This window comes from Aphelocoma coerulescens, chromosome 3 (genome assembly GCF_041296385.1).
Source record: "Aphelocoma coerulescens isolate FSJ_1873_10779 chromosome 3, UR_Acoe_1.0, whole genome shotgun sequence".
Lineage (NCBI taxonomy): Eukaryota > Metazoa > Chordata > Aves > Passeriformes > Corvidae > Aphelocoma > Aphelocoma coerulescens.
In genome coordinates, this window is record NC_091016.1 from 66,893,339 (window position 1) to 66,919,406 (window position 26,068).

General features: G+C 43.4%; 1 protein-coding gene across 2 annotated transcripts; it reads left to right on the forward strand.

The window, feature by feature from the left end:
- Window positions 1–1,833: 1,833 nt before the first annotated feature.
- Window positions 1,834–20,549, forward strand: LRP11 (LDL receptor related protein 11). 2 transcript variants are annotated; one of them, XM_069010675.1, is made up of 7 exons: window positions 1,834–2,356; window positions 7,303–7,466; window positions 9,971–10,112; window positions 12,175–12,300; window positions 12,990–13,199; window positions 18,596–18,697; window positions 18,971–20,549. In XM_069010675.1, the coding sequence occupies exons 1-7, from the start codon at window positions 1,834–1,836 to the stop codon at window positions 19,123–19,125; spliced, it is 1,422 nt and encodes a 473-aa protein (XP_068866776.1). In that variant the 3' UTR covers window positions 19,126–20,549. The 2 variants fall into 2 exon arrangements, with proteins under 2 accessions (XP_068866776.1, XP_068866777.1); XM_069010676.1 differs by having other exon boundaries at window positions 7,306–7,466.
- Window positions 20,550–26,068: the final 5,519 nt, after the last annotated feature.

The following is a 26,068-nucleotide window of genomic DNA, read 5'->3' on the forward strand; positions in this document are numbered from 1 at the left end:
AAAGTAGTATCAGAGGGTACAACAGCAGAGCAGCAGCAAACCAGTGTCACCTCTAGCAAATCAGTGCTTCACAGTCAGTAGCTCTGTTATGAATAGATTATTGATCACCTCTCCAAAATATTCCTAAAAATAAAATTGTGGCATTTTAGCCTGATTTTCAAAGCAAATGAGGATTATATCATCTTAGTGTCTAGCTCCTCCATCTTCCTATAATCTTTGAATGTATTGATCAGTTTCAACTAAAATTGACAGGAAATTGAATGTGTTAAAAAGATAATTTATAGAAATTTAGAAAACTCATAGAGCACATAGCCAGAGAAAATCAATCTTCAACAGTTGCACTGCTGACAGGCCAACATGTTTCAATGAATCACTGAACTAGAGTCCTGTGATTTGGGAGAGGAGGAGGCGAAATCATAATCCAAACTACAAACTGCATGTGAATTTCCTGGGCAACACCCAAGGCTCCACAATGGCAGAATATTAAAGTGGATTTCTTTTGGAGGCAATTCTGAGTTATGCTGGGAACATGGCCTAAAACAAGCCAAAAATATGAAGGATTACAAAGATGTCTTAAAACCATTCCTAATATGTCTTCTTTTTTTGCTAATTATTCAAAGCATCCTGACATAATGATATTTTTGATGCAGCTATTTAGCTTTTTCCAGTAATTTAAGAAATGTGTGAGTCTGTGATTAAAGATGCTTGGAAGAATGAACCAAATGAAAATGAAAACACAGAGCTATCACTTGACCTGTTATGACATCCTTTTGTACGCAGCTCAAAGCTCATCACTACCTCTCTACATTTACTGGCAAGCTTATGTTTCTCAGTGCTGGTAGACAGGCCTCAATGTGCCATTCCAGCACTTTGAGGCTCCATGCATCTGATGAAAAATAACAAAGCAGCTGTTTTGAAGGATTGCTGATTTTCAGGGATAGGACTGTTATTAATTTGTGTCACAGAATCAGCATTAATTTTATGATAAAACAGAAGTTGTGACAGACGTAAAACTGATTAATTTAATTGGAAGTATTTCTCTGAAACTCTTTTAGCAAAGACTTCAAAAAGTTGCATGGGGAGTTCTTCACCATTGCTTTGGGTGGTTAAGATCCTATCCGGGATTTTTTTTGCAAGTCAAGTTCACAGCTTTATGCGTTATGTCTTTGACTAGTGGGCTTCTTTTTCTGTAATTTCTGAACACAAATGCCATGCCTGCGATGGAGTCTTCCGCAATTTCTTTTTTGTCTGTTTGGTTACTTGTTTGTTTCCTCAGGTTCACAGAACCACCAGCAGTTTCAGTGACCTCCACCCAACCCCGATTATTTGCAGGTGTCATCTCCCCATGTGGAGTCATAGAATCGTAGAATCACAGAATGTTAAGGGCTTCCAAAGAATAGAAGGGAGGTTAAAGATCATCTTATCCCAACCCCCTGCCACGGGTAGGGATACCTTCAACTAGACTAGGTTATGCAAGGCCTTATCCAACCTGGCCTTGAACATTTTCAGGGATGGGGCATCCACAGCTTCTCTGGGAAACCTGTTTCAGTGTCTCATCACCCTCACAGCAAAGAATTTCTCTCTAATACACATCGGAAAATCCCCCTCTCTGAGTTTGAACCCTTACTCCTTCTCCTATCACTGCGGCTCCTGACGGAGAGTCCCTCTGCGGGGCGGTCCCGGGGCGGGGCCCGCCGGAGCTGTTCGGGGCGGCGGGTGCTGAGCGCGGCCGCTCCGCCTGGTGCAGCCGGGCGGGGCCGGCGCCTCCCCGCGCCGCGCTCGCTGGGGGTGCCCCGGGGGGAGCCGCTCCCGCCGCCGCCGCCGCCCGGGGCCATGGCGGCGCTGGTGCTGCTGCTGCTGGCGGCGCTGGGCGGGCGGGCCGTGCTGCCGGGCGGGCGCTGCGCGGCGCCGCTGGCCGACCTGCGCTCGCAGATCTCGGGCGTGGAGACGCTGCTGGAGGAGTTCCGCCGGCAGCTGCAGCAGGAGGAGCCGGGACCGCCGGCGACGGCGGGCGGCGTAGCGGGCGGCGGGGAGCGGTGCGGCGGAAGTGGCAGCTTCTCCGCCAGGCCCGACTCCATCATCCGCACCAAGGACTCCATCGCGGCCGGCGCCACCTTCCTGCGGGCGCCCGGCGCCGTGTCGGGCTGGCGGCAGTGCCTGGACGCCTGCTGCGCCGAGCCGCGCTGCACGCTGGCCGTGGTGCAGGGGCCCGCCCGCCCGCGGGGCACGGCGGCGGAGCCGGGCTGCTACCTCTTCAACTGCACGCACCGCGGCCGCCCCGTCTGCCGCTTCGCCCCGCACCGCGGCTACAGCTCCTACAGCCGCCGGACCGCCGGCATCGCCCCGCCGCCCACGGGTAAGCGGCTTGCGCGGGGGAAAGGCGGCGGGGAGATGGCGGCAGGCGGCGCTCGGCGCGGGGGCGGCAGGGCCGCGGAGCCGCCGCCGGCAGGGAGCGGGCGCTGTCCGTGCGGCTGCCCCGGCGCCGGGAACCCGCTCCCGGATCCTGTGTGGGGTGTCGCCGGCGGGAGGACGGGGGGAGGAGAGCCGGGCTGCGGCGTGCCTCTCGGCGGGGTTCCCTGGTCCTGGAGAGGCGGCCCGGCCGTGCCCGGGGGAACCTTACCAACGTGTGCAAATATCTGAACGGAAGGGAGGAGTGCCAAGAGGATGTTTCCAGGCTCTTCTTGGTGGTGCCAAGCAGTAGAGCAAGAGGCAGTGGGCAGAAACTGATGCAGAGGGAGTTCCAGCTGAACACGAGGAAGAATTTCTTTACTATGCGGGTGACCACGCACTGGAACAGGTTATCCAGAGAGGGTGTAGAGCCTCCCTCACTGGAGATACTCAAGAACCGTCTGCACGCAATCCTGTGCCATGTGCTCTGGGACGACCCTGCTTGAGCAGGGAAGTTGGGACAAATGACCCACTGTGGTCCCTTCTGAGCTGACCGATTCTGTGAGGATGCGAGGGCTCTGGGGGTATTTGGACTTGGGGAGACCCATCCCTCAACACTTCTGCCTCTGCAGAGCCCTTGGCAGGGCATTGTGCCAGGCAGCCAGTGGCTGGGAGGCAGAAAGTGGGATGTGCGTGTTCACCGGCCCCACACTTCCTCGGGAACCAGAGAAGTCCCAGATCCCTAGGAACTGTGCATATTGGGCACCTTGGAAAGCATGAAGTGCTGGTCCCAGTTATCCCATAACCTAGTGCATAGCCTGAGAGCAAGCACCCCTTCTTCTTGGGGGTGCTGTCCAAATGTCATTGCCTAAGACAGCTTCTTATTTGCTTAATTCAAGATTTTTCCTGTTAAAGAATTTGAGAGCTAGACAGAAGAAGACAAGGATAGCTCACCAGTAGTCCAGAGACAGCATGGACATTCTCCATAAGTGCCTCTGGAAACCAAGCCACATCAAAAGCAGCAGTTTGTTCAGCTCTGAAGGATATTTAAGAACAACATAATCCAGAGCAAGCAGCTGTAGATGAAAACAAATCTGGATTTCTAAATTTGGATTCTGTTTCCTAGCACCCAGTTCAAAGAATTTACTTGCCTTCCCCCACCTCCTGTTGTTAAACAGTCTCATCTTAACTAATTTTGACTTAATTTCGTTATCTCTGTGGACAATACCTTCCCAAATGTCATCTGCATCTTACTAGGCGATAGATCTCATCTGAAGTAAATTAGTCACTGCATGCAGCAGGAGAAAGACCTGGTGTTGGTGTGGATGAAAACAGTGCCCAGATGTGCCTGCCGTTACTGCTCTTTTGGGAGGGGAGACCTCAGGCTTGAGGTCCATTCAGTCTTGCATGTTTCCTGAGAATGTCGATGGGAATCCCCTGGAAACAGGAGAGAGCAAGGGCTCAATTTGTAGAGGCATTATGATGCCTAAATATTTTTTGCAAAGTGCATGGGCAGGTAAATTAGAGAGCTATAGGAAAGATCTTATGGCAATAGAGATGAGGCAAATTTGAGGTACCACAAAAACCCAAAGTGTGATTTTGACATTTTCAACAGGAGAGGTATTAGTTCCACAGTATTATTTATGTAGCAACTTCGGGGTAATTATGTTTCATAAGTCTGTATGCACTTGCATGATAGAACGCTTAAGATGAGATTTTACATCAAAGTCACACAGGATTAGGCTTCATTTTGAACTGCCTTAATTCTATTAAAACCTGGAACTAATGTAGAGTGCAGTTATGGCACAATATAAGTAATATATTATACAAATGATGCTCTACCTGTTAGAAATCTTCAATTTCTTGAATTCCTTGAGTTCTTGAATTCTGGAGTTCTTAAATGCTTTGCCTTTTCAGCAGCTTTTGTGACTATCAACACTGGACTTGCAAGGCAGTTTCAGTCTGCAAATTGCTTTGTGTCCTGTTGGTTTTATTTAAATGTCTGCCTTGTGGGTGATGGTGGTATTGGAAACAGGGGATTATGATTTCTTAGTGCAATTACACTGGAGCTGAAGCAAAGCCACAAAGGAGAGTGAACTTTTATTCAGACATCTGTCAGCTGTGACACAGACCAGGAGAGATAAAATTAAGATTGAATTATTTTGCTCTAATGTTTTGTTACCAGTGCATTCTTGAATTACATTGAAAAAATAATCTGGACAACAGGATGATGAAGGCACATCTCTTTTCCCTTCTGTCACCCCATGAATGAGTTTAGGAAATTTAGGAAAGAACTTTTCATTTCAAGATTTTCTTCAATGAGGGGATCACATTTTAGCTGTTCCATTTTTTTTGTTCTTTCAGAGTACTTTGTTCTTGAGTCCTCTGCTGTTTCCTTTCTGGTAATACCAAACCAACATTTATCCACAGATGTGGTGTCCTCATAATTCCAAAATATTTCTGAGCATTGGGTTCCAGTGATCTCTAAGATCATTAGTGGTGAGCAATGGGAGGATTCAACATCAAGGTAAACTAATACCAAACACATTCAGGAGTTGTTAGTGAAATGACCTTTTATAACAAAGCCTTCATTCAGACAACTAGCTGGAAGCTTCATTATTGGCAGGACAAGTCTGTATAAAGGATGGAGGAAGCAGAATAAATAAAAATCAGGATAAAAAAAAGCCTATTGTGTTCCCTCCCAAATAAAAAAGCATTTCACCCCTTTTTCTAGAAAGCAACCAGCTCCAGTATCTCAGAGTATTGACCTGGTATATCAGTTCCATACTGCTTATTTTCATTCAACTTAAATGCAAGTTAAAAACAGAAGTTAAGAGATGATTTTTCTGCTGACGTGTGGCTGATGGTGCTTTATTCCCATCAATGGTAGTTGCAAGAGGCTCCTTGGAGTTTGCCTCCAAGGAGTTTTCCTCCTTGCTTTTTTTATGCTGACTTCTTATTCCCCAGATATAGAGGTGTTTCACTCTCTAAGGATCATGTATTCCATTGCTTAAAACTTTGGTGTGGAAAAAGAATCTTCAGCTCAATAGGCTATCTCATCCTGTGCCGTATGCCTCTATCAGGCCAAATTTTCCTTTTTGCCATTGATTTACCTTTCTGAAGATGATCTGATGGCTTACAAGCAAAGGGTGGTGCCTCCATCCTTTGGGACCCAAGGTCTGTGTGGTCCCTCACGCATCTTTAACAACGGGCTGGCACGAATTGCTGTGACTGACTCAACGTGAAGTGGTCCATCCTTTGCAACTCGTGCTGCTGGAATATAAAGTTAGTCCAGGAAGAGAGTGTCCTTATTTCTTAGGGAAAGTGGGGCTTGTCTCTGCCCCTGCAGGGCATTGATCAAGTCATTTAAACCAGACAGGTGACATGAAGCCCCTTTCCAAGGTTGAAGTGGAAGACTGGGCTGTGCTGTTTAAGACCCAGGTCAGTCTCTTTTTGACAGTTATTTGTAAAGTAAATTGTGTGAAGACTGTACATAACTGAGTGATATCAAATAAAAGTTGTCCAGGTATCATAATGATGGTGTTTATTAACAATGAGTTTTGGGGGTATTTTTGCACCTGGAGGTTGCTTTTTAAACAAAGTTGGTTTTGAGAAGTGAGTGTGTACAAATCAGGCAAAGCTTCCTGTGCTGTCGGATGAGCAAGAACTGTTTCATACTTTCCATTGTTAGACCTTGTTTTCAGTTATTTGTATGTTTTCCTAACTTTAGGCATTTGCTTTGAAATCTTCTGTGCCTTATCTACTTCTGACAAAAACAAGAAATAAGAATTTGGCTGTTCAGTCATAAACAGTTGTCCCACTGCTTCCATGAGCTCCAAGGCTTCAAGCACATTCTTGATACTGTTGAAGAGCATGTGCAAGGAAGATTCCCTACACTGATGGGAAAGCACCTTTCCTTGTGAGGCTCTGCCTGCAGGAAGTGAAGTTACAACCTTGTCTTCAGTAATTGCTTTCCTGAGCATAACGTCAATATCCTTTACAGGGTATCCTTGCAGAGGTTGGAGAGCAAAGAGCACCCTGGCACTTCAGGGTGCCTAGAGAAGGAATGAAACTTGAGTGGGGAACTGCAGAAAGATGCAATCTCGTGGCTAAAGTTTTTAAATACTGACTTGTAGAACCAGGTTTTACCCCTCTCTCTTCCCTGCACTGCTTGAAGGTTGTGGAATAAATGACTTAAACCTCTTCTGACAGTCTGTGTCACCTAACAGATCATGACTTTTGTTAGTCTAACCCAAAAGCTTGTGGTCTGATTGACAAAAGTATTTAGTACTCACAATTTTAATCAATAAGCATTGTGCTTTGAATATAGCAAAATGCTTCAAATCATAAATATTCTGAAAATCAAGCTTTGAATGTCTTAAATAAGACACTTAAAATTGGTGGTCTCTGATGATTTTTAATCATCGTGTGCACCACTTCATCAGGATGCCAACTTATGCTAAATAGGTCTTTCATTCCTATAATGATGTATTATAAATAGGGACTAGAAGCCTATTGAATTATGCAGAGCACTATAAAAGGTATAAAAAAGGTGCTATAGCTGCCATCTGCATGTAAATCATATTTAAACCTATTTTCCTTAGTTCAGATTAAAAAGGTACGCTGATGCTAACAATCCTGTTTGTTGCATTGCTAAAACATCCAAGTACCTAGAGAGGTTTTCTATGCCATGTGCTTCTGATGTTAATTCCTGAAGACATTGTAGGACAATTAACTAAAATTGAAGCAGGTACTACTTTGCTTAACAAAATGTGCACTAATGAATGTGTTCCTCTTTCAGGAAGTTGCAAAGAAGTGAAACAATACCTTAACCAAGAAAAAAATGTGTTTTATATAAAAAAATCACTCAGCCTTCCCTCATAAATAACTGATCTTCTCTTTTTTTTGTTGAAGAAGAAGACTATGATGAACCTCCACAGTGTAAGGCAGGCCAAGACATTGTGCTGCAGTCACCTGTGGACTGGGTGCTTTTGGATGGCCGAGAAAGTTCCGATGACCATGGAATTGTGCACTATGAGTGGACGCTGCTGCAGGGCGACTCCTCGGTTGACATGCAGGTACGTGTGCAGTCCCCCTCGTGGCCAGTCACTTCCAGACTGTTATGTTCAACTTTTAAATGTACAGCTAAAAATATTAAATATATTCAAATCTGTCTACCAGGCACCAGAATTAGGATGCCTGTACAACTTGAGCATTTATTTCACAGAAATGTAGAGCAGCCCAGGTTGGAAGGGACCTCAAAAGATCATCTGGTCCAACTGTTTGTGGGACAAGGAGCCTCAGTGAGATTATCTTATCTGTCCAGTCACATCTTGAAGACCTCAAGTGCAGGAGGTCCCTGGGGAGTTTGTACCAGGGATTATTTCTAGTGGTTTATACAGTTAATCTCTATCCTGGATGGCATGGGACAGCCAGCAGCAAACAAGTAGATGATAATACTCTACTGTATTTGAGCTCTGCTTTGTTTGTACTCACTGCACCTGTTTTTCAGCTTCTGTCACCCCAGTTAGAGACCCCTCAGTAATTCACTTACTAAAAATAATAAGAGATTTTCACCAACAGTCTCCTTTCAGTGCTTATGGAGAAGGTACAAAGAAATGTGTGATGTAGACCTTATGAGATATTTTATCCATACATTTTCTGCTGCACTTTGGTTTCAATTTAAAATTAACCATCAAGAGAGGGATTCTTCATCTTAGCCTTCTTAGTGAATGCCCTAAGATCAGCAGAAAAAGAAAGGAAAAATGTCTCAAATCCACAGGCTCTACTCATAGTTTGTTCACAGCCCACAATATCCAGGGCACACTGGGAACTCCACCTAGAGCAGGAAGAATATCTAAAGGTGAGAGAATGTGAACCAAAATGAAACTTTAAGAATAGTTGCTAGATATCATCTGGATAAAATGAACACTTTATTATCAAAGACTTGTTAATCTAACCCCTTGCAGCATTATTTTCTTTAAAGAGCAATTAAATACTTTCAAATTAATCTGTGATTTAGTAACATAGAGTAAGACAAAAATAAAAATTTTAATAAAAATTTAAAGTTTATATTTTTGATATTACTCAAAATCACTCCATAAAATAGAGACAAGTCTTTTGTCCATTTAAACTTGCAAAATTCTCATTAACCTTGGTGGCTTCTGTGTATTTAACAGAAAATGAATTTGACACACATTTATGCTTAAATAAATGCTTTTCCATTGAGTTCAAAGGAGCTGGGATTTCTCCTACAGATATGTACCTTGGTGATTAGCCGTCATAATTTAAATTTTAGAGTTGAATTAATAACTGTGATTTTTTTTCATGCATTCTTCAGTTGATGTCTTTAGTGCTTTGGTTACTGCCCTGAATTACTGGATTTCGTGTCATTTATTCTTTGAGAATAATGCATGAATCCATAGCTACAAGGGAGAATGGGAGTGTGTTTAAGTAAGATAAAAGGCAGCTGTTGCATTGCTCTTATGTACCAAAGAATAAATAGAAAGCAGAGGAGGGGGAAGGACTACTATAAAGAGATCTTATCATATTGTAGAAGGAAGAGGGGTTTTTTTTTCTATTGTCACTGATTATTGCTTTTTAGATAGTTTGCTTCTCTGATTGCTACCCTCACGCTGTAGCTGCACAGCTCCTGGACACTTAGGGACAGTAATGGGTTGAGTTTTTTTAAAAATGCTGATTATCTGTTTTGAGCCAAAGTTTCTGTGAAAGCACATACAGGCCAGCATTCTTCAGGGCAGCATGAAGATAAAAAGGAAAGCACAGAGATCCCTGCGAGGAGTGGTGGTGAATTGAGAAGTCAGTGGCATTTCCCTGGCTCTGCCCTGGGAAGGGACTTGGACTCCATGGCTCATGAGTTTTAAATACCACATTTCCTCTCCCAGCAATCATAGTGAACAACAGCAGGTGTTTTCTAGAGCATAATAATTTCTTTGATACACTAAAGAATAAAATTCTAAGGGGTCATACACTCCATCAGGAGGATCAACAGTCTGATCAGATAACTGAGTGCATTCATGTAAATAGAAAAGGAAAGAAATTTCAGTTAGGAAATTTTTTCACAGAGAGAAAAAATGTATTTTATCAGTACGCTCTTCTATAATGGTAGGTCTAGGATTCTATGACCATATTAATAAAAAATCATGTTCTCTTTCAGGCATGAAAAGTCATTTCTGTGGATCCATATATATATATTGTCTACAGACTAACTTGATAGAGAGCAAAAGGCCATAATTTTACTGCCTATCCTCTAAAATTACATTTCTAATTACTCAAAAATTGAGTTAAATGTATGTGTCTAGTGGTTCTCCAGTGCTGAGATCCACAGCTCCAGGTAACTGAATGTATCATGAAAAACACTACCTAAATGTTAAGTGTGGGTTTTTTTACAAGTGGATGTGAAAAAAAAGAGATCAAATGTTACATGCTGAAATACATGCTTGAGTAGGCTGGCTAGACCACAGAAAAGTATTTAATCTGCATGATGAGCTCCTTATTCCTAGAAGGTTATGGATGGATCCATTGTGCCAGTATGTTTTTTTTACTGTGTGTCTTTCCTCAGGTCCCACAACCAGGAACACTGAAACTGTCCCACATTCAGGAAGGTGGGTATATTTTCCAGCTAATGGTGACAGACACTGCAGGTCAGCGGAGCTCTGACAACGTCTCTGTGACCGTTCTGCCCATGGTTCATTCTGCAGCAGGTGAGAAAATGATGGGAGCTGTTGCCTCTGTGATAACCAGGGTATGGTATTCAGAGCAGAGCAAGGGTCTTGATAGAGGCAAAAATGTTAGTCTCCATTTCCAGTGTTTTATTTTGCCCTTGTTCCTTACATGATGACATCTCTTTCAGCTTTGAATCGCTCTTTCAAAGTAAGGAAACAAGCAAGCATCACTCGCCTGTTGGAGCAATAATACTTCCAGGCACTGAGTATTTGTCCTTATATTGCTAATAAACATGCAGGGTTGGAAAGGTGAGATACTGGCACAGGTATCCGGTGCATTGTAACAGTCAGATGGTGTGGGCAACATGACAGGGCTTGTGCTATAGGGAAGACCCAGTTAAAATTATTTAATAGTATGTTTGAGGCAGACTAATAATAATACTGACCTGCATCTGTAGTCTAAAAGTTGGCATGGTTTTATGTTTTAATGCATTTAAGTTTTTCTGTCTGATGGTTGCCGTTGAAGCCATATGCTACTGGGGAAACTGAAACTGGAACTGACCCATCATTTTTAAGCTCTGAGCTTCAGAAACATGTAAAAAGCATAAAAGCTACAAAGTAGGTTAGATTTCAGTGGCTGTCAGTCCTGCTCTTAATGTTATAACTTCTAATTACATTGTAATTAAGAAGTTGCAAGTGCAGATCTGCTGCTCTGGCTCAAAGTAAAAGTTAAATGGCATTAACACCATGTTCAGCAGAACCAGTGAAAATCTTGCTCTGCACCAGCACAATATCTCTATGTGAGAGGGTAGTCACTGTGGCAGTAAGCTGGTATTACAAAAAAATCTGTTTAATAATGCCTGTGTTCCAGTAATGGTTGATAGAGTTGTGTTCATTAATGTTTAATTCAGTTGAAGCAGCCAGGAAAGTTCGCTGGTTTGTTTATTTGCTGCTGTGGGTGTCTGGGGTATTTTTTGTATGGAGCACATAGGGGATTTGCTGTCTTTTTAATTTTTCTAATTCCCCAGCTACGTTAGCAATTCAAGTGCTACTGCTATAGTTAAACCAGTCCCTGATGCCTTAATACATGCAAGATCCGTGCTGTTACTAGTGCTGAAGTTAGGAGAGGCATTTTCAGATTTTAGGGGTTTTAAAAAGTTGTCTGCATTCCTGGCATCCTTCCCTTAATGTGGGGCAGCGTTTGGTGCACAGCAGGATAACAGCCAAAGGCTGTGACTCCCTTATGCAAATCAATTTGCTCATACTATGCTAATCAAGCACTGAACTTGATAGTGCTTTACAAAGTGATGAACTACACTGCTGTTGGAAAGACAAAAGCACAGATGTAAACACTTGATAATTACAGGATCAGAATGGGTTTCAGGAAAGCTTTGAGTATGCAAAATGGAACATCCAGGGATACTCTTCATTTCCAGGGGAATCTAAATGTTAAAGCATGCAGCAGTCAGTTCTTTCTGGTGAAAGTCATTTGTGAGAACATGACCTAGTCCTGTTCTGATCTGTATGGTATTGAAGGCACTGGATTGCTGATGTCAATAAATGATGAGCATTCTTTAAGTATTTTAATTATGTTGCAAGAAAACATGCCATAAAAGATCCCATATAGTCCATATGTGTTCATGTTAACATACTATCAGAACTACAGGATGGATGTGTAGTAGGAATTACGTGTTGGAGGTATGCAGTTACAGCCACAGAGATTTCATTCATTTATTTATTTTCAGGACTGTCCTGCATCTTTTAAGCCTAGGAAGATCTCCTTTCAGCTTAGGCCAGCAGAATTCAAAGCACTGTAAGGGTGCTGCACAAGGTGTAAGGTGCAACAGCCTCCAGGCTGAGTATTCTGTAGTAAAGAGATTGCCAGGCAAGTGAGGAAGGTGCCTGGAACAGCTATTGCCTGTGTTTGCTTCCGTGTCGATATGGCATCACACAGCTGAGTCTGGATTTTCTGCCTTGTTCATGGTGCTTCTTGACATAGCATGGTTTTGCTTTTTCCTCAGTGCTGCAGATTTTAGTCACTGACTCAGTATTTACTACTTGGATTTCTCTTTTGGTAATTTGGGAATTTTTTTCTCAACAGCCTGTGTTGGGGTTTGCTCTCGCTACCAGTTTATCTGCGATGATGGCTGCTGCATTGACATCACGTTTGCATGTGATGGTGTGAGACAGTGTCCTGATGGATCAGACGAGACTTTCTGCCAGAATCGTAAGTGTGCCAGGGCACAGTGGCACAGTGGATTGTGAAAGTAACCACAGCCTCAATAACCAAAGGGGGATGATGCCACTTCAGTGGCCTCTCTCCCTGTGAGCAAGCAGAATTTGCACATCGGAAGGTTTAATATCCACATACATGCTCAGAAATTTTCTTCAAAGCATATTAAAACTGTCAAGGGTCCCTAAGTGACAGGTTTTGTGTTCAGCAGTTAAAAGATTGGTTTTTCACTTGCATGATGATTCTGGAAACAAGGACTAGAACCATGGTGTCTATCTGAAAGAGTGTCGCAGAGGTACCCTTCGCAGTGATGTTAGACACCTTGCATGAACCTGAAACACTGTGGGCATGCAGGGGAACCAGCTGGATCACCATCACGCTGTTTGCTTTCATTAGCCATCTCTCAGCATGTGCCCATGCTCAGCTAAGTGAGCAAAAACCATCAGAGGGTGAATGGGCACAATGGCTAACCACTCTTTCATTATATTTTAGTTGCTGGAGTTCGCTGTAGGGATCATGAGTGTACTCTTGCGAGTTGTTAGGAATCTGTGACTCACATTTCATCATATGTGTGAACCTGAGGAAGTTGTTTACTCCGCTTTAAGGCCCATATTGAAGAGTTTTCCTTAATAACACTTCCATTCCTTTCAACATTGTACAAAAATATTTGTTTCTGTTCACAGTCAGCTCGGGTCGGAAGACGGTGACACATGCAGCTCTTGGCACTACCCAGCAAAGGACTGCAGGACTGGCTGAAAACACAGAGGAAAACTCTGCAGAGAACACCCTGAAAGCCACTGCCAGAAATCAACCACTTCTCTCAGTGGATGCAGACATGTCTAACCAATCGCTTTCTCAGGGACCAAAGAAACAAATCAGTGGATTTGTGCCAGGTAAGAATTGAATCAGTTTCAATAAATCATTCTCCTTAAAGAAAGGAAGTGTCTTGCACCTTAAATTTAATTTGTCTTCTGGTGCCTGGCTAAGAGGAAAAAAATTCAAATGTAAAAAAATACAAAAGAAACCTGTAATAATGAAGTTCTGAGTTGTTTTTCATTTATTATTGTCAGTCTGTTTTTTACTAGGTGCAAAAAGAAATTTAAAATGTAGGAATGCTAGGGAAGTAATACAGTCTAAGGAACAAAATGTGCAGTGAACTAAATACAAATTCTGCCACAGGTTCAGCTGTGTAGGCTGATGTATTAAGGCTCTTTAAATCTGTAGGGGAGTACTTCAGAAGAACATAACAGAGTACTGTTCAACCTGGGTGAGAGTAATTGTTTTTCTCCTGGTACTAAGTATTACTTCTCTTTTTATTTTTTTCCTGAACGAGTATCTTTACTATTTGGACTTTTTTTTTTTGTATGAACTCTGTCTCCAGGGCAGGAGAAGTCTTTGATCACTACAGAAAAGTCTCAGGCTCTGGTAACAAGCTACCTCAGGTGTCCATGTACCGGTCCCCAGTATTGCTCTGCACAGTAGCTGCAAGCCTGTAGTGAGCCATCGTGTGATGTTACAGGCAGAGCCCCAGCCCTGCCCTTGGTAAAGCTCCAGAAGCTGCAATGAAATTGATGTGCCTTTCAAGGTTCATGCTGATGAATTACAATAATCTGAAATGTCAATTATATGAAAGCAAAACTGGGTGCACAGAGCCTAAAATCAGTACAAACCCCCCACTTCTATTTCTTCATGGTTTAGACTGATTCATGTGCCCCAAGACACAGCTATTTATAACCAGCTTTATTTTCCAGTTACAACAGAGCAGTGCTCAGTGCCCTCTGCTGCTGACTCTGGAAAAGGGCACTGCCCTGGTTGGCACCTGAACGTTCCTTCAAGTGCTTTTACTTCATCTGTGGAGTGCTGGGGGAGTGAAAACTCTGCAAAGGGAACACTGTGAACACTCTGCAAAGGGAGTGAAAACAATGTTCTTAAGAATTTGATGACCCCGAATGAATGTGTAGGAACTGACAGCAAAATCCTGTCTCAAATTGTTTTCCCTCTTTCTGGAAGTGTAGGTGACCTCAGTGCTCCTTAATGGAGCGACTAAAATTCTGAAGTCTGCTTCAAACCCTTCTCACTCACATAGTCCTGAGTGACACCTGCTATGGGGCCACCCAAAGTAAACATCAAACTTCCAAAGGGCTTTGCAGGCTCCAGTGGAAAGTCAGCTGCTAAGTCGGTCTCAAAAATCATTTGGCTTGTGAACCCAGGTGTAAAACCAGAACTGAGGTCACCACCTTTAGCAACTGATAATCAGGGGTTATAATTGGAATTGCAATGTAAAAGCACTTTTGCATAATCATTTTCTCTGTTTACCCATTGTACAGTAACTTTCACCAGTTTTGCTCTAAAGGTAGTGTTTTGCACAGCAGTAGACAAGCAAAGAAAAAGATTCTTATAAAACTAAAAAAAGTGTGACAGGGCTCCAGTGATTAGTGTACTACCAGTACCTATTGTAATCTTCTAATTTTCAACAGGCAAGATTTAAAGCTGCTTTAATTCTTTTGGGTTTAATATTGCTCTTTTGACAAGGCTCAGTCAAAATTTAACTTCAGATGCTTAATAATTTCCCTGTGGAATAGAAGGATCCAGTCTTTACTGACCCAGGAGCCCAATACTTTTAACCAAAAAAAGCAGCAAAGAGCTCAGCGAGGTTTAAAATTGCCTACGGATCAATTCCAGGTAGGGTGCATGGGCTGGGACATGAAGGGGTATGAGGTACTTGCTAATAAGCACATGGGTCCAAAGGGCACCTGCCAAACCTGCTCTGCCAAAACATGCTCTGAGCTGCCGTCTTCTCCTGCAGATACTCAAACTTCCCAGGAGTCCCATACTGTGTGGTAATGATTCACAGAGGTCCAGACAGGCTCACTGGCAAGCACCACAGTCTTTATGGAGTCGAGAAGACAGGCATCTAACCTATTCCTAAAAATCTACCATCCATTGATTAGACTTCCCTCCACCACTGCCATCTCAAGGAGGTTGAGAACAAATCTAATAATTATGTGATACAAAAATGAGAGGCACAGAAATGCTGGAGCAGCTCCATGAAGCTCATCTGGGAATGTGTCCAGGAGGGCAATAATTGCTAGATGCATTTTTGAGGAGAGGTAAGCAGTGCTGAGCAGAAATCATACCAGCAGCCTCAAATCTTCAGCAATTCCACTGGCAGAAATCCTGTTCTGGAAGGGACTGTCTGCTGCTGCTGATGCCAAGGTAGAACCTCTGCTTCTGAGCCACTGTAAAAGTCTTTGCTGGACCAAGGCAGTCATGATCTTGTTGGCCTGAAGCTGACATTGCAAACATCCAGGCTTCTTATATACTACTTTACATAAATTTTGAAAATAAGCTTTAGTGGTTTTAATGTCACTATGGTGAAAAGCTGTCTACTTTAGGTACATATTAGGGGATATGGCCTTACAGTGGCAGCACAGGTTCTAGCTTTTTACTTGCGAGTGCTCCATTCAGGGCTACATTTTTCTTAATTCTCAGCTGACAGTTTCAGATCATCATGGAAATACAATCCAGGGAGGAAAATGTGATGCTCTGAAATCCAGTGACTTCAAGGCAGAGTAAGTGAAGGTTTTACCTTACTGGAGACAGCATGTGGCACATTCCAGCTGGCTGCTAGACTTGATGCTTGATACAGGAACTTTCAGTTGATTTTTAAAGAAGAAAAGTTTTTCCCAAGATGTTGCAGGACTGGGGAGTTGCTTTGTTTTCTTTTTTTACATTTGTTTTTTTATAAGTGGTGGCTAAAGTACCAGTAAAAGCATGTCCCTTCTGCTGCTTACCTCTCCATAAAAAGCTTTCATCTTTGAGAATTCAATAAAGGGTCTAACAAAGAAACCTCCTTGTCAAGTACTACCATATTTATCTTTCCTCCTTGTCTCCTAAGGAGCTGGGCTAAGTTGTAATGTTTTGGACTGTGAGATAGTTCCTGGTAGCAGATGTATGAGCTTTCTGCCTGTGAGGGTGATACTAGATGAACTTTTTTCCAGAATCCATTTTCTCTTAGTAGTTTCTCTGTTCCAAATTTTCTTTAACCTTCCTTACCAGTGGTCCTTCATGCTTAGCTCTGACTTGATACAAACTTTCTAAGGATTTACACTAAAGTATGAAAATGCTCAAGTCCAAGTTAAGGACTGTTTAAAACTTCTGCCTGACCTAACAGGGAATCTGTTCACAGTAAAGAGGAAAAAACCACAACCAACCAACAAAAAAACCCCCCAGAAATCATTGATTGTTGACAACGGATAAATCTTGTTCTGCACTCCTACCTTTTCAATGGGATTCCTCTACAGCAGGGCAAGTACAGAGGAACACCAAGTGCAACTTAGAGATAAACCACTCAGACACTCAGGGCACTTGAGTCTTCTGCAACAGACTCATTGTTTACCTTGGCCCAAGCTGAAAGGCCAAACATTTTCTTTCAAAGTTGGGAGTGGATGGAGGAAGAGGCATGTAATGTCAATAAAGGAGTCCTTTCTCTCTCTGCAGACATGTCTCCATGGTAAAGTAACCCAGACTGCATCTCCTGCAAAGGCCAGCGCAGCATTTCTGCATGGCTGCCTCCAAATAGCCCCAGAGTCCTTCTCCAGGGAAGTTCTTAAGCCCAGCTGCATATTCTGGCACTGCTGCACTTGCAGATGACTATAGAAAACACACAGTAGCAGCACCACACTCTGCAGTGAGCACTGGGCTGGTTTCTAAGCAGCAGTGGCCAGTAGCAAACACGGTCATGCAGACGGGTTGAATTCACAAGCAGCCTGAAGATTTGCACTCCCCAGCACAGCCAACCCAAGTGTATAAATCACCATAACAGCTTTGCATTCCCCTGGCACAGGGTCTCTCCCTCTCCCAGGCTGCCTGTGCCAGCTGTTTTGCAGTGCTGTTCAGGGCTGGGATTACAACATTTGACTGAGGACCCAAGCCTTAGTCATGTTTTTACTGCGGAGGCACCCACAGCAGTAGCCGTAACCTAGATCTGTAATTTAGGGTAATTGGAAAGGGCTGTAAATTGCAATTTCCTCAGAACAGACTAGAAAATCAGATTAAACCCATGTAATATGCTTTATGCCAGGCTCCTAAACTTTGGGGAAATTGCTCTTTGTGTTCTAGAGATAACAGATAAGATATTGAGCAGCATTGACTCTGATAGTCTCTCCAGTCATGTAAGAACAGCCACAAGTCCTAACAAAACCCTACAAGCTTTATTGAAGGGATTCTCTTCTTCTACCCTTGCAAAAATTTCCCACTAAACTTCTCTCCATATTTGCCAAATGTCTTCACAAGCAGTTGATTTAAATATTCCCTTTACTTAAATGGCAGGGAAACAAATTTCTAAACAGGCATTTAGATGCAGGCTGGAACAGCTCTTAAAAAGAGTTGATGTCTTTTGGGTATTTACAAAACAAAGACAAATATTTGTTTAATTTAATTCAGGAAAAACAGAAGCAGAAAACAGCTGCTAGTTTTGGTGTTAGATACATTCAGGTGGTCTTGCACAGCTCTGGTACCATACAGATGTTTTAAAGCCAGTACATTCACTCTTAGGATTTTTTCAAGCTCACTTTACATGCCAGGACAACATCAGGAGCCCAACGAGAAGAAAGCCACTGCTTGTTTCTACAGCATTCCCTGCAGATGAAGTTCATGTTTATGCACCCCCAGACAAAATGGCAGGGCAGTAAAGCCAGAGCCTGGGAGGCTGTGTTCTGCCTTAGAGTGGGGACATTAGCCTGGACCTCATGACAGTACCAATGAAACAATCTAAGCTTTAATTAGCAGTTGTGTGCATTTGCTGCTGCCACTGCCAGGGACACCTTCTGCGGCTCTTCAGAGCTGGTGGTGGTGTGTGGGCCTTACACATAGTGCACGTTCCAAGCTAATTGACTTAAACACTTCCTTAACACCCACCACTATATGTAATTCCAATTACAACATTTCACATTCATATTCTAAAGATCTTGTAGCACAGTGTGTTTCTGTTAGCTCTGTCACAGTTCTGAAGGCTGCCAGTGAATACATCACAGCATAGTCAAAATGCCTTTGGTTTAGATGCATTGTGGTTTGGAATGCAAAACTGAATTTACATTTTAGCTTTAATCTCACATTATTTCAAAAATGCAAGTTACACAGTTGAAGTCAGAAGTTCTTAAGCTGTTCTTTTGTTTGTTTTTTCCCCCTAATTTAAGCGCTTCACATTATTTAATTCTAGTGTCCTGTGGATAAGACTTCCTGAGTCACTGAACTGCAGTATTCATTTATTTTGCTTGATTTTGTGCAGATAACAGTTCCTCAGGGAAAAGAACAGATGATAAAAATGGGGATGGCATGATGGTGCCAAAGAGAGAACAGCTTGGAGGTAGTCGTCCAGTCCCAGAAACAGGTAAGACCAACCATGTGAATTCATTTTGGATTACATCAGCTTTTCAGTCAGGTGCTATAGATACAGATAAAATGGTCAAGAACTGAATAATGTACTTATATATTCTGAACTGTCCCTAACATGATCATACAGTTTAGTTTCATAGCATAAGTTGTTCCAATTACTAACATCTAAGTGACAGACTAGCTGTATTTTTAAAGAACAATTTCAGGTTTTCTCTGCCAGCATCTCACTGTGTTAAATAAAACATAATTTCTCTTAACCTCATTGTAGGTGCTGTGTTACCCTTAGCCTTAGGCTTGGCAATCACTGCTTTGCTGCTACTTATGGTTGCTTGCAGACTGCGCTTAGTGAAACAGAAGCTTAAGAAAGCTCGACCCATTACATCTGAAGAGTCCGATTACCTCATCAATGGGATGTATCTCTAAAAATTGGATTTGGGTCAGTTGTTTTCTCCCCTTTCTCCTGTGTCCATGAATCTCTGCCTCTATAAAAGGACCAAAATCATTAGTTAATTTTCAAGTGTAGAAGAAGCCTGCGAGATGAAGAACGTACTCTTTCCCTTCAGTGATAATACAAAACGTGGGTACATGTCCTTGCTCAGAAAGTAAGAAGTGTTCAGGCTCTAGCGAGTGGCTCCAGTTCATTGTTGCGCAGAAGACACTGCAGGGTGGAGAGGCCCCAAACTGGATGTGGGGTGCCCTTGCCCTCCCCACAGCAGCTGTGATCTCAGCCATGGCCAAGCATGCCCCAGAGCCAGGGCACTGGAGCAGCCAAGGCCCCGCAGCCCAGCTGTGCTGGCTGAGGCATGGGGGGAAGCCTGGGCCACCTTGCTATTCTCAGTGCTGCCACCACTGTGGGGACCGGGATGCTCCAGCCAACGCGTTCCTTGTGTTGTGTTCTTTCCACCTGATGCACTGGGATCATTTTTATTAAAAAAATGTGTCTTGCTTTGTTAATTAAAAGCAATTGCTATCTAAGTGCCAGCTTTTGCAAAGAAAATTGGGATTTAAGGAAAAAGCATCTTCTTTTCACTCAGTTTGAACCTCTATGCTGATAGCAGAGAGCCATGCTTGCTAAATGCTGAAATGAAAAAATGCAACTCCTCAGTGGATGAGCTTGGACTTCCCAGTGCTCAGCAGCAGTCGTGTACTGCTGCCCAAAGAAGCTGTGGATGCCCCATCACTGGCAGCGTTCAAGGCCAGGCTGGACGGAGCCCTGAGCAACCTGGTCTAGAGGAAGGTGTCCCTGCCCATAGCTGCGGGGCTGGAGTGATCCTTAAGGTCCTTTCCAACCTGAACCCCTCTGTGATTCCACGTACAATCCCAGGGCTGTGTCTCTCCCCAGAGCTCAGGGCTTGTTCAGCCTTTTCCACGCCCAGCCCGCCACCCTCCCACAGCGTGAGAACGCAGCACACAGCAGTTTCTACCCGAGATTCGGGAGCGTAGGATTCCTGCTGGTTAACCCATAGCTCCCTGCAAAGCTTGAAAGCTTCGGTGATCTGCCCTCACCCCAGAAAAATTCTCATAGAATTAGAGCAAGTAATTGATATGTGTGAGTGAACTGCAGATGTGTTACCAGTAAAATGTGTACAGTACATGTTATATATACAGATATATATACACACACTGTGCTGTCTGTCTTGTTTGGCTGTCCAAGGATGTCACATTTGTCATGGGTCCCAATAAAACCAGAGTCAAATGAGGCATGCATCATTTTGTATGTTGTCTTTTGTACTTCAGTAACTTTGAGTCAGCAAGAATATTGCCATGGTATACAAATAGTTCTTCAAGTTGTTTGTTCTTGATTACTTTATGTAAAATAGCTCTAATAAACCTATTTTATTCTTACATTTATCGCATTGTCTTTAGTTTCCATTAAATTTTGTGCTGCAAGACTGCATCATGAGAACAAACAGAAGTACAAATTTACCTTCTGTGAAACAGCCTTATAAGAAGCTGGAACGTGTATGGGGGGGGGAGTTGTTGAGATACTTGTTTCAGGGAGCCAGGGAAGGACGGGGCATCTACCTGTATGACCTGTTTCTTGAGCAGTGCTTGGGCTGAGCAGGACAGCAGTCACAGAGCTGGCTGTGCCAACCACTCAGGGAATCTGGTTGCCAGTGCTCCTTGCTCAGAGCCCTCGTGCCACATGAGGCAAAGTCTGCTTGTTTGTAATTCAGTGTTACAGTGGGTCCAGGAGACCATCTGCTGATGCTGCCCATTTCCGGTTTGGGAGTACGGCCTCTCTTCATCCCAGCTCACAGCACACATGGCAAATAGCACAAGGCCCAAAAGACCACATTTTAAATACCTTCTAGGGAAGACTCACTGCCCATTTGGTTGGGGTCTTATTTTCCATTATTGAAATTTGTGTTGGGTTTTAATTAAGTACCTAAATGTCCTTCACCACCTCACCAAAGCAGCAAGAAAAGTAGTCATTTCTCACTGTGCCCACTGTGGTCCTATTACCGAAACCCATTACCCTGGCACACAGCCAGCAGCAGAACAAAAGGTTTGGGTTTGTTTTGCCGGGCAGGACAACAGCAAGATCCCAGACAAAGCACAAGCCAGCCAGTACAGCCGGGGTGCAAAAGGCTGCTCAGCTTTCCAGTCACTTTACCCAGCTGCAGGCTTTGTTTCTGTGCTACTGCTAGTGAAATAAACCTTCACAGATTTCGCATATGACAGCTGAGAATGAATGCCTTCAAGCAGAGAGCCACAGACAGCAAGCACAGTACAGGAGTCTGGCTAGTGCTGTGTTAGAGTTGCCACAGTCTTCCCAGGGACTCTTCTTCCTGGGAGGGGAGATCGTGACAGTTGCTGCCCTGCAGGCCACCAGCCTGAGACCTGTTACTTCCCAGGTAACAGCAAACTCCACAGCTGGACTGAAATAAAATAGTTTTCACCTTACCAGAGGGCCTCGGAGCATTGTCAGCTGGATGGAGAGCAACACAAAGTTACCAAAGTAACAGATTGGCTTGGCAGCTCCTGCAATTAACACACACACTGGTCTCAATACCATGTGTTTGCATTTAATAGCTTTCATGCTATTTGATTTTAAATAAGTCATACTGAAGCACTGAGCTAGAGCACACCTGGGAATAGCAGAAAACACTGTCAGCATACTCGGGATGCTTTCCCCTTCTCCCCAGGCAGCTCCCAGCCATTGCCTCCTGCTGACACTTCTGTAGCCCCTTCCCAGCCACTCCCAAGGATGGGGCTCTCCCTCTAATGTCAAAGGAGTGCTCAGAGCAGGCAGTGGTTCTAGCCCATCTTCATGGCTGCATTGCTAAAATTGCGTTCACGGCCTCTCACACAGACCCCAGAGCTGGGGGGTTTTACACAGTCACAGATCACAGAATATTCTGAGTCGAAAGGGACCCATGAGTGCTTATCCTGCAGCAGAAGTGACACACTCTGTGTGAAAATTGTCACTATTTCAAGTCTGTCAGATCTGTTTTTCCTGTCCTAAACACTGATGTGTGTCTATCCACATATCTGTGAATATGCTCAGTCCACCTATTCTTACCAGCATCTTAGACAGCTAAGCAGAGAATATTGACTACTCTGACTGCATAGTTCTGTGGAGGCTGCTCCTCTGTGTATTAGGAGAGGTCATTAAAATTTATTTTGTCAGTGTATTTTAATGTTGATCAAGATTATTTCACTTAGACAGTTTTTTTTTAAACTGTTTTGTAGCTTAAGGGCACAAATTACTTCAGAATAGCAAACAATGCAATACTTACCTAGGTTTGATACATATTTAGAAGGACAGGGGGTTTTTTCCCATAATATGGGCTGCTTGCTACCCACTTTTGCAGGGAATCCTAGCCTGAACATCTTGCTGTAATCATTCCATAGCACTGTAGGATAATAGCAGGGCCAGTTCCAAGAGCACATTTGCAAAACAAAAAGGCTGAAATAGGTCAGTGTGATGCTCCATTTGCTTTTCAAATCCTAGATAAAGCGTAAGAGTTTCAATCCCAAACTGCACAGAGCCAGTCAGAGGCAGGAGCCAATAGCAACACAAACACGCCACCCCAAAACAAAGGGAGAGCCTTTCTAGTAAGCCCCAACAGAATCCACAGTCATGCATCACTGAGGTCTGTGCTGGCTGTTTTCATGTGCATCAGGAATTGGGAGTTTTCAGTTTCTAATGGCGAAAGCTAAAAGAGCAAGAGCTAAGGGAAAGGCTAGAGAAGATGGAGAGAGCGCTGATGGGCATAAAGACCTAGAGAGGCAATAAACACAGAGTAATTAATATTAAAAAAAGCCCACAACACAATTGGTCTAAGCTGAGTAAGAGGGAAACATGCTGTAAACCAGGAATATTTAAAGGGAGAAAAAATTGTGTAAAAGTAACTCCACTATATATTTTTCAAGTAATAGTTACTTAAAACAAGTGGCAAAGTGAGCTGCACTCTGCACTGCAGCCCTGGAACACAGACAGAAATCTAGAATGAGTGGATCAGCACACTTTAGAAACAAGTTTTTAAATATACTTGCAAAAATTTTAATTTTTGCAGTTGTAAGGCTCCTGGCTGACAGTTATAAACCACTCATAAATCAATGAAAAACCAGACAAGGTAGAAAGGTTCGGTGAAGGACTGAGAATCACAGCTTGCTTGGCCAACAGAAATGTATAATCCTGTTCTAAAGAGGGCAGAGCAAGACATTTTAACATAGTTCTTACAACTACCAGATACTAATGCATTAAAGAGATGCATTTAAGATTTCTACACTTGAACCAAATGACCGGACAACAGAGATAGAGAGGGAGCATGGAACTTGAATGAGTGCAGGACTGGAAAGGGCTTGGAATCAGGCAGCCCAATGGAAGCTTGGGCCTATAGGGAAAGCATCCCTGAAGGCTAATTCCAAGCCCAAGAGATGACTATCCTGAGGCTGCCTCTATATCCAGAGGAAAAGAACTCCAGAGCTCTGATCAGAGCAGTAGCCTAGGCAGATGCTCTGAATTACCCACTTTCCTAACCAGAGGCCTTTGAGAGTGTCCTCCTAATCCATAAGGCACTTGCACTAAAAGTTACTGATTTATCTCAGATGCCCCTTCTCCATTGTAGCTGAAAAAGGATTTGGCAGAAGGTGATAAGCAAGAAACATGACCTGTTCATAGTACAAACACATAAAATGCAAACATAAGCCCAAACATGGCTTAAAAAAGGACTTCAGCTTCTCAGAAGCAGTAGGGAATATTTTCAAGAGTATCTACCAGGTCAGTTACTCAGAAGCATCTGATGAAAATGGCTGGACTACAAAGAAACCTTAGAGAATTGAAGTGAGATCTCAGAGTAACTCCATCAACAGTCTTTATGAAAATAGTCTGTTGTTGCTAAAACAGTTTTGCCAAAAGGCATGGGATTGTCTCAAGTTCTAAGTTTGGTGTGATGAGACATAGAGTTATTTTCATTTCTCCTTTCTGAAGCTTTCAGACAATTCTCAATGGGCAGCTGGATCTCTTCCACACATATTTCACCAAAAGCCATGTCCACTCAATTCATAACTTAAAGAAATACAATTTTAGTTCCTGAGCACATCCTGCTGAGCATCTCATTAACACCCTGCCAAGAGCATGAGAGAACAGTAATAGCCTTTCATAGGAAAGTTCAGAGTGCATCAGCTGCATGATGAATTTGTGCTGTATAAAAAACTTCTACCTGGAACAGAAAGCAGCCCTGTATGTCAAGGAGGAAGTGTGGGAGGTAAATAGGCCAGGTAGAGGAAACTTTACATCACCTCTGCCTGCATAAGTCCAAGTTTTAGTCCATGCTTATTTCCTCAGACCTGACTGAGGCACGGAACCCCAAACCTTGCCAGCTGGGGGCTCTGAGCACACAAGTTGTGTTGTTTACAGTAAAGGCAAAGTGGGGTTATGATACCTTAAGAGTATCTGTGCATTTCCCACAACTGATCTGCAGTTCACAACCTTTCACAATTAAAAGCAGATGGACAAAAACACAAATAGAGCCAACAAAGGCAAAATGTACGAACCCACAAAACGAACTTAAGCCCTTTGCTTGAATCCATCTTGAATGTGTCCATTGTATACCAGAGCACTTAAACTCTAATTTACCCTTCCTGATCTATGAAGTCTCAACATCCTGAAATGCAAAAGACCGATTTCAGAGCTCATCACCTCCTGCATCCCCCTGTGCACTTGCCATCTTTAGGGCAACACTTCCCCTCTGAATTTGTTTGGTTCTGCACAATGTGCTTGTCTGACCTCTCCATCTGCCTTTTTCTGAACCAGGACCACCCCTCATTCACTTGGGACAGGGTTCAAGGGTTCCATAAAAGTAACTAGAATTATTCATCTTTTGAACTACATCCTAATATGTTCAAAATCAGCTAAATAGAACCAAACTTACAAATCATGAGCGTGGTTTGCATTGCTCATCCTTTGTCTCATGTCCTCCTTCTGTGAACTGCATTTAAATCAAAAGCAGCACAACCTAGCACACATTAGCGAGTAAAAGGAAGAAGACACTGCCACGGTAAGAATGGGTTAACAGCCTTCTTCCTGGCAGGAAGGAGAGTACTAGTTCAGAATTTTTCTCTGAGTATTTTACTTTACCTCTTTGTGCTGATGGTTAATTCCACAGTCCCTTCACACCCAAAAATCACCCTGTCACAAAAAAAACCTGCACATGTGGAGAGAACTGCTGCCAGCTAGAAGCTCCAGAGCCTACCACATAGAGCCCCCCTGGCCCCAGGCATTATTGCCCATTTCAAACTCAATGACTACAAAACATTTCAGGAATCATCCAGGTGGCTTCATCAGCAGTGCTGGTGCACACGCGCTGTGTGCTGGTTTCCCTCCAGAACAATTCGTGTTATGGGCTCTGTGGCCTCAAGCCAGCTGACCAGTCTGAATGGAAAAAGTAAATAAGCAGGTCATTCCTGCTGCATGAACAGAAAGTATCCATACAGCATATCAAACTCCTCCATGGAGAACCCACAACTGTTGGTGGGTTGTCAAGCTACAGACATTGGCTGTCCAAGTCTTCTACTGCCGGGATCCCAGAAACCACCGAATAAACAACTCAGCAGTTAAGCCAATCTGTTCTCCCATGCTGTTCCAGCTTAGAGGTGATAGTAACAGCCCAGTGAAACATGACTGCACCTCTTATAAAAAGAGAAAACTTTAATCCTTGCAAGTGGCAAACCACACTCTCCAAGGTAGCTGGATTCAGCTATGGACAGCAGACAGAACTGTGCACAGAGCCTGTTCACCAAAACACACAGATGTGAACTAAGAGAAATTCCAACCAGCCACTGAAAACTCCACTTACATTCCAGGTAGTATTAACAGGCTTTGTAATTGCTGCAATAAATTAATTGACTGAAAATG

Coding starts and splice junctions, on each gene's coding strand:
- LRP11 (XM_069010675.1), top strand. CDS start 1,834: ATGGCGGCGCTGGTGCTGCTGCTGCTGGCGGCGCTGGGCGGGCGGGCC. Junction 10,113..12,174: donor CATGGTTCATTCTGCAGCAG/GTGAGAAAATGA, acceptor TTTTCTCAACAG/CCTGTGTTGGGGTTTGCTCT. Junction 13,200..18,595: donor AATCAGTGGATTTGTGCCAG/GTAAGAATTGAA, acceptor GATTTTGTGCAG/ATAACAGTTCCTCAGGGAAA.